We start from the raw sequence: 8,019 nt of genomic DNA, 5'->3' as shown, positions 1-8,019 counted from the left end.
ACGTATGAAAGGCCGTCTTCTGCGCGCCGACTGGCGCATCTTTTTACCCAAAATGCACTGACTTTTCCTGTCGCGCCATCTTTAGAAAACATTGTGGAGGAAGCGCTGAATGAAACTCGATTTCACCTTGTTGAGGAGAACTACCGTGAGATATTGGCCTCAGTTGACCAACTGAGCTAATTTGTAGGTCAACTCTATAATATTTCCGCTATTGTGAGTTATGTCAATTTGAAATAGCGGTGAATCCGAAAGAAAGACGGAGATGTATCGTTGCATTAAGTACCTGCTAACGTTAACAGCAGCTAGTAGTTTTAGCAGCGTAGCTACTTGCAGGCCATAATCCGCAAAACGACTAACTAGAATGAAAATGTCGTTTTAGTTTACATTGTTTCGTCTAGACATTCACGTTATTTAATTAATGTTGATAAAGCGTGTTTTTAAATCAGTTAACCTTAACTATCTAGTCATGTTTTTTATACACCATGGTCCTAATGCCAATGAATGAATACGCTATATTAGCCTCCGCTTTTAGTTAGAGATGGGTGTTATGTTTGTATTTGTAAACAACTAACGTTAGCTAGCTATCGAGCTAAGTTACGCTCGCTAACTAACAGCAAAACACGTTGGTTTCAGCTACAGAAGTTTGATAATGGGAATAAAAGTTCAGCGTCCACGCTGCTTTTTTGACATTGGCATCAGCAACGTGCTGGGTAAGAATGCAACGTTTTTCCATTTTGATCTTACCACCAGTTAATCATATATCTGAAATTTAGAGATGCTTTACTAAAACGTACATAAACCCGGTTTCTCTTGCAGTTGGCAGAGTTGTGGTAGAATTGTTTTCTGACGTCTGCCCCAAAACCTGTGAGAACTTTCGATGCCTCTGCACAGGTAATTGACTTTCTCTTGTCTTTGTACACTAATTTCAGACCATCTTTAGATGATGCACATATTGTCTTCTCTGTTTTGACTAAACCTTTACTTTTTGTGTAGGTGAGAAAGGAATTGGAAAAGGTACACAAAAACCTCTGCATTACAAAGGATGCCTATTCCACAGAATTGTGAAGGACTTCATGATTCAAGGAGGAGACTTCAGTGAAGGTATATTAAATACGTGTTTGCCTCAAACAACCAAAACGTAGAAATGTTTTATTTGCAGATATTCACATTTCTATATTCCTTCTGTACATCAGGCAATGGAAAAGGAGGGGAATCTATCTATGGAGGATTTTTTGAAGGTAGGACTCTACAGATTTAGTTTAATATTCTAATCATAACCAGCCTCAAGGACTAACTAATGGCCTGTTTGTTTCTCAGATGAAAGCTTCTCTGTCAAACATAACAAGGAGTACCTCCTGTCAATGGCAAACAGGGGTAAAGATACCAATGGATCCCAGTTTTTTATGTAAGTCTATCAATGTTTTAAGGGCCTTGCTATTATCAAATCAATTTTTATTGGTCACATACACATGTCTAGCAGATGTTATTGCGGGTGTAGCGAAAAATGTGTGTTTCTAGCTCCAACAGTGCAGTAATATCTAACTGTTTCATAACAATACACACATCTAAAGTAAAGGAATGGAATTAAGAATATATAAATATTTGGGCGAGCAATGTCGGAGTGGTGTAGACTCAAATACAGTAAAATTGAATATAATACGTTATATACATATGAGATGAGTAATGCAACATTTATGAGTTGGTCATTCATAAATCTAGCATCTTGAGTGAATCAAAATCTACACTTTTTTAACTCCTAATCTTCTGCTCCATTTTTTTGTTATCCTGGTATACAGAACAACAAAACCCACACCGCACTTGGATGGGTAATTATAATATTCTGACAAGCATTGCAACTTAGTTCGACAATCTGTATCTGATTGGATGGTCTTTTGATAATAAGAGCATGTTAGATAAATAGCGATCTGTTCTTAATTATCACTTGTTATAACTTGCTGATTTTTATTCTAGTGTCCATGTGGTTTTTGGCCAAGTGATCTCTGGCCAAGAGGTCGTTCAGACAATGGAGAGTCAAAAGACAGATACTGGCAGTAGACCATACTCTGAAGTGAAAGTTATGAACTGTGGAGAGCTCATTCCAAAATCAAAAGGTTCGTAGGATTCCCAAAAATTGGCAAGGTGTTTTAAACTTATTGTTTTAGATTGGAGACCTTGGTCTGTGTTATCGTCAGGATCATAGCTTTGGGAGGTATCCTTAGCACTTACCAGTCAAAAGTTTGGACACACCTACTCGTTCAAGGGTTTTCTTTATTTTTACTATTTTCTACATTGTAGAATAATAGTGAAGACATCAAAATGATGAAATAACACATGGAATCATGTAGTAACCAAAACAATTGTTAAACAAATCTAAATATATTTCAAATTCTTCAAAGTAGCCACCTTTTGCCTTGATGACAGCTTTTCACACTCTTAGCTTTTTCTCAACCAGCTTCACCTGGAATGTTTTTCCAACAGTATTGAAGGAGTTCCCACATATGCTGAACACTTGTTGGCTGCTTTTCCTTCACTCTGTGGTCCAATTCATCCTAAACCATCTCAATTAGGTTGAGGTCGGGTGATTGTGGAGGCCAGGTCATCTGATGCAGCACTCCTTATTGGTCAAATAGCCCTTACAAAGCCTGGAGGTGTGTTTGTGGTCATTGTCCTGTTGAAAAACAAATGATAGTCCCACTAAGCGCAAACCAGATAGGATGGTGTATTGCTGCAGAATGCTGTGGTAGCCATGCTGGTTAAGTGTGCCTTGAATTCTAAATAACTCACTGACAGTGTCACCAGCAAAGCACCATCACACCACCTCCTCCATGCTTCACTGTGGGAACCTCACATGCGGAGATCATCCGTTCACCTACTCTGCGTCTCACAAAGACATGGCGTTTGGAACCAAAAATCTCAAATTTAGTCTCATCAGACCAAAGGACAGATTTCCACCTGTCTAATGGCTGTTGCTCGTGTTTCTTGGCCCAAGCAAGTCTCTTCTTCTCATTGGTGTCCTTTAGTAGTGGTTTCTTTGCAGCAATTCGACCATGAAGGCCTGATTCATGTAGTCTGAACAGTTGATATTGAGATATGTCTGTTACTTGAACTCTGTGAAGCATTTATTTGGGCTGCAATTTCTGAGGCTGGTAACGAATGAACTTATTCTCTGCAGCAGAGGTAACTCTGGGTCTTCCTTTCCTGTGGTGGTCCTCACAAGAGCCAGTTTCATCATAGCTCTTGATTGCTTTTGCGACTGCACTTAATTTTCATCATTGACTGACCTTCATGTCTTAAAGTAACGATGGACTGTCACTTTGCTTATTTGAGCTGTTCTTGCCATAATATGGACTTGGTCTTTTACCAAATAGGTCTGTCTTCTGTATACCCCCTACCATGTCACAACTGATTGGCTAAAACACATTAAGAAGGAATTAAATTCCACAAATGTATTTTTATCCAGGCACACCTGTTATTTAAAATGCATTCCAGGTGACTACCTCATGAAGCTGGTCGAGAGAATGCCAAGAGCATGCAAAGCTGTCAAGGCAAAGGGAGGCTTCTTTGAATAATCTAAAATAGAAAATATATTTTGATTTTAGTTTAACACTTTTTTTTTTGTTGGTTACCACATGATTCCATGTGTTATTTCATCGTTTTGATGTCTTCACTATTCTACAATCTAGAAAATATGAAAGAATAAAAACCCTTGAATGAGTAGGTGTGTCCCAACTTTTGACTGGTGCTGTATGTTAACTGTCCTCTACCATTTTACAGCCAAGAAAGAAGAGAAGAAAAGACTAAAGGCCGTCTCCAGTGGCAGCGACAGCTCAAGTGACTCTGACAGTTCTGACGATGACTCTTCTGAATCTGAGGGTGAATCTGATAAGGAATCCAAGAAACGGAAGAAGAGGCACAAGAAAGAGTCCAAGAAAAAGAAGGACAAGAAACAGAAGAAGAAGAAAGATAAAAAAAAGTTTGTAGTGACTGTTTTAATGTGTTTCGTAGCATGTGAACTCTAACAACCGCCTTCATTAGAGCGTAGGTTTTAAGTCTGGTCTGTAATGTCTATAGGTCTGAGGCTGGCAGTGGTGATGAGAAAGAGGAAGAGGTTACGTCTACGGTACGGCCAGAGGAAATCCCTGTTATCCCAGAAAATAGTTTCCTTATGAGGAGAAGTCCTCAGCAGCAAAAAGAAGAGTTTGGAAAGGAGAGGGAAAAAAAGAGGGAGAGGGAAAGGCCTAGGGAGAGGTGAGTTTATGGACAAGACGGAACAACATTCCAGTTCATTCTGAACCTTGACAACTGGGAACAACATTATATTCATGTAAATGTGTTTTTTTGTTTTGTTGCAGAATGTTTAATTGTCAGTCAGCATATCAGAGGAGCCTTCTGATGACAAGATCAGGCAGGACGATTAAAGGCAGAGGTCCAAGAGTAAGTGCACTGTCAAGCAAGTACGATACTATCATCATACAGTTTCTGCAAAACACGGGTCTAGAAAGTTAATGGTAATTTATTCTCTTTCTTGCAGCGGTACCGAACTCCGTCACACTCCAGGTCGAGGTCAAGGGACCGTTTCCAGCGTAGTGAGACTCCTCCACACTGGCGCCATGAGATGCAGCGTGCACAAAGGGCACCAAGAGCATCCAGCGGAGACCGTTGGATAAAGGGTGACAAGTAAGTACTACTTTTTTAGTATTTTAACTGCCGGTGCTGGACTGATCAGGCTGTTGAAGTATATAGCACCTTATTATTATCTAGTTAAGCAGCTTCTCAAGTATTGGCTAATTTATTCTACTGCCAAAAGTTATCAGCCAAGGGCCAGTTATTTTAAGGTGTCTTCAAAGTCTCAACTTGGATTCTGCGTTTTCTGTGAGGGTGATTTTACTCTGTATTTATATTTGTAGGGGTGACATGACAGAGGACAAGAATGAGAGTGGCATAGCTCCAAGAGGAAGAGAGAGGAAGACCTCTGAAAACAAGCATGAACACGCTGCTGAAATACAGAGTAAAAACCGAGAGGAGAAGAAAGGTCGCTCCCATAGATCCAAGAGCAAAGAAAAGGACACTTCTAAAACTGAAGACAAGCACAACAAACACAAGGCAAAGAAGGCCAAATCTCGAAGCCGCAGTAAGAGCAAAGAGAAAAGTGGTAGGTCCAAAAGCAGAGAGAGGGATCAGAAACATAGCAAAGGGGATGATAAGAGAGGCAGCCTAAGAAGCAAGGACAGACACCTCAAAGAAAAAGCCACAGAGTCTGGAACTCAAGACAGTGTTAGAAGTAAAGAACACTCTAAACCCACTGAGGCTGACAAGAACCGAGAGGAGACCAAAGGAAGAAATGGTGAGAAGCTTAAGGCAAAGTCTAGAAGCAAGGAGAGGAACTCTGGAAAGGACAGAAACCGATCTCTCAGCAGAAGCAGGGACAGGGGGAGACATGCCTCATCTCGAGACAAAGAGCAAGGACGGGACAGAGAGCGAGGTAGGGAGCGCAGTAAGAGCAATGAAAGACGGCGCCACAGAGAGAGAGAGGACAAAAGGAGAGGTAGATCCAAGAGCCGAGACCGGACAAGGAGTCCAGACAAGGTTAAGAGCAGAGACTCCCGTAGAGGCAGGCGCTCCAGGAGTAAGAGCAACAATCGAGACCATAGCAAAGACGGTTCATCTCATCAGAGGAAGAACAGAGACAGTGAAGACACTCACAGACGAAGGAGGTCCAAGAGCAGCAACTCTGAGAGTGAAGGGGAGGGAAAAGGGAAGGACAGGGGTAGAAAGAGCCCCATCTCCAAGAAGAAAAGGGAGGGAAGCCCAGAAAAGGAGTCCTCTCACAAGTCCAAAGACACAGGGAAAAGCCCTGAGCGGAATCAAAAGTCAAAGAGCCAAGAGAAGGATAAAAACCACAGCAAGAAAAAGAAGTACAGCTCAAGTTCTGATGACTGTGATTAGTCCAGTCAATGTCCACTCTTGTCCATCATCTAAATGAAAAATTCACACGTTTATACCTAATAACGTGTGTGGGTGGTTCTGCTGTAGAACGATTTTAGACAAATACTACAACCAATCCAATTCTGGAACATTTGTACAATTTAAGATTTCAAAAGTTTTGACAGCTAGGAGACATTTTTTGGGGGAGGAGGGGGGTTCAGTCAGACAAATTTTTACAAATGTTGGAAATGTAATGTGCATTGAGGGTTAGTGGTGAAATGGCTGAACATGTGACTTTTGGAAGGAACATTTGACAATAAAAAGTTTGTCAGGTTGAATTATTATTTTTACTTTTATTGTTGTCTGGTACTGAGGGGTCATGTTATTCCAGTGTGATAATTGTAATGGAAGGGATGAGTTTGATGTCCTGTGTTGTTCTTTCTGGCCTTAATGCCTGACTTAACTAATATTACATGGATACATCACCAGTATGACTAATCATATGGTTATTTTTTATTAAGTGTTTGCATTACCAACTGTCACATTTGTCACTGAACATACTGTAAGTGCTACATATAAAACTGTCTGACATAAGTGTATATGTCAGTAGAGGCTCGATTTGATTTGAAGGGCTGATTATTAAAATGGTTGTGGTGTTAACAGATACATAAAAATAAAAAAAAGTTTGTTACCTGGCTGTTTCAGAGAATTCTAACTTTTTCCTGACAGTCTCAAATTAATTAGGAACGGACACATTGCTTTTTGTATTATTGTATACATTTTCTTTTTTTTTTAGACGTGCTTATGTTCAGATTCCTGCCCGTACATCTTTTAAAATGTAAAAAAATAAAGGTGTAAATGCATTGCTGTGGTGTTCCACCGTGTTAGTTCATACTGGCGTTACATTCCTCGCCATGACTTTCCTTTGAACTACAAAATGAAAACCACTGGCTTTGTGTAAACAGAGTTCAATATTCCCTAATGAAACATCTGCTTTGAAATAAAAGGATATGGTTAAAATGTTTGTTTTATTGCCTATAGATTGTTTATCATGTTTAACAGAAGAGTGACAATTGATACAATAGATATAGAGAACATTGATGAATCACATTTTTAATCTGGTGGAGTAGTTCATGGGAGAGAGGGGAAAGGGGGATGAATGAGCAAATTGGAAGCTGTATTAAAATGAAACTACCCTGGTCCCAGATCTGTGCTTTATCCAACTCTGACTATTGTTATGCAGGTACAGATCTAGGACCAGGCTATCAGTATTGTTTCCCAATTTGTGCACTAGTTTTAATTGAACTGTGTATATTCAGTAGTGTAATGTGCTTAAGTAGTTTTTTGGGGTATCTGTACGGTACTATTTATAGTTTTGACAACTTTTGCTTTTACTCCACTATATTCCTAAAGAAAATAATGTACTTTCTACTCCAAACATTTCCCTGACACCCAAAAGTATTCGTTACATTTTGAATGCTTAACAGGGCAGGAGAATTGTTCAATTTATGCACTTAAAGAGAAAATCCCTGGTCATCCCTACGGCATCTGATGTGGTAGACTCACTAAACACAAATGCTTTGTAAATTATGTCTTGAGTTTTAGAGTGTGCCCCTGGCCATCCTTAAACAAAGAAAACAAGAAATCGTGCCGTCTGGTTTGCTTAATATAATGAATTTGAAATAATTGTTACTTTTGATACTTAAGTATATATTTAGCAATTACATTTACTTTTGATACTTAAGTATATTTAAAACCAAATAAATGTAGACTTTTACTCAAGTAGTATTTTAATGGGTGACTTTTACCTGAGTCCTTTTACCTGAGTTACTTGAGTCCTTTTCTATTAAGGTATCTTTACTTTTACTCAAGTTTGACAATTTGTTACTTTTTCCACCACTGTGTATATTCTCAAAACTAAACAAAAAATTATAATTTCAGAGACATTGGTTACTATCACTATCTCTACATTCCCATAATTCTGAGATGAGTCATCTTGGAGCACTGAAAAGGACAGCAATCATCACACTATGTCAGTCAACAACCTGCCTATCTTTTTTCTATGTGCAATAAATTACTAAATGGTCTTATATC

At 39.2% G+C, this 8,019-nt stretch overlaps 1 protein-coding gene across 1 annotated transcript; it reads left to right on the top strand.

The window, feature by feature from the left end:
* Positions 1–44: 44 nt before the first annotated feature.
* LOC110501472 (peptidyl-prolyl cis-trans isomerase G) lies at positions 45–6,776 on the top strand. The gene is made up of 13 exons (XM_021579064.2): positions 45–183; positions 634–710; positions 817–891; positions 994–1,101; positions 1,194–1,238; positions 1,318–1,405; positions 1,797–1,826; positions 1,972–2,111; positions 3,775–3,973; positions 4,072–4,248; positions 4,353–4,434; positions 4,532–4,677; positions 4,908–6,776. The coding sequence occupies exons 2-13, from the start codon at positions 650–652 to the stop codon at positions 5,944–5,946; spliced, it is 2,190 nt and encodes a 729-aa protein (XP_021434739.1). The 5' UTR covers positions 45–183; positions 634–649; the 3' UTR covers positions 5,947–6,776.
* Positions 6,777–8,019: the final 1,243 nt, after the last annotated feature.

The sequence above is a fragment of the Oncorhynchus mykiss genome, chromosome 22 (genome assembly GCF_013265735.2).
Source record: "Oncorhynchus mykiss isolate Arlee chromosome 22, USDA_OmykA_1.1, whole genome shotgun sequence".
In the NCBI taxonomy this organism is placed as follows: domain Eukaryota; kingdom Metazoa; phylum Chordata; class Actinopteri; order Salmoniformes; family Salmonidae; genus Oncorhynchus; species Oncorhynchus mykiss.
Note: the sequence above shows the minus strand (reverse complement) of the source record. Positions and strands in the feature narration are given on the sequence as shown.

What these genes read in the sequence shown, in the direction of transcription:
- LOC110501472 (XM_021579064.2), top strand. Translation starts at nt 650, where the DNA reads ATGGGAATAAAAGTTCAGCGTCCACGCTGCTTTTTTGACATTGGCATC. An exon ending in AGGAGGAGACTTCAGTGAAG is followed by an intron (nt 1,102 to 1,193) that starts GTATATTAAATA and finishes TCTGTACATCAG; the next exon opens with GCAATGGAAAAGGAGGGGAA. An exon ending in AAGAAGAAAGATAAAAAAAA is followed by an intron (nt 3,974 to 4,071) that starts GTTTGTAGTGAC and finishes TAATGTCTATAG; the next exon opens with GTCTGAGGCTGGCAGTGGTG.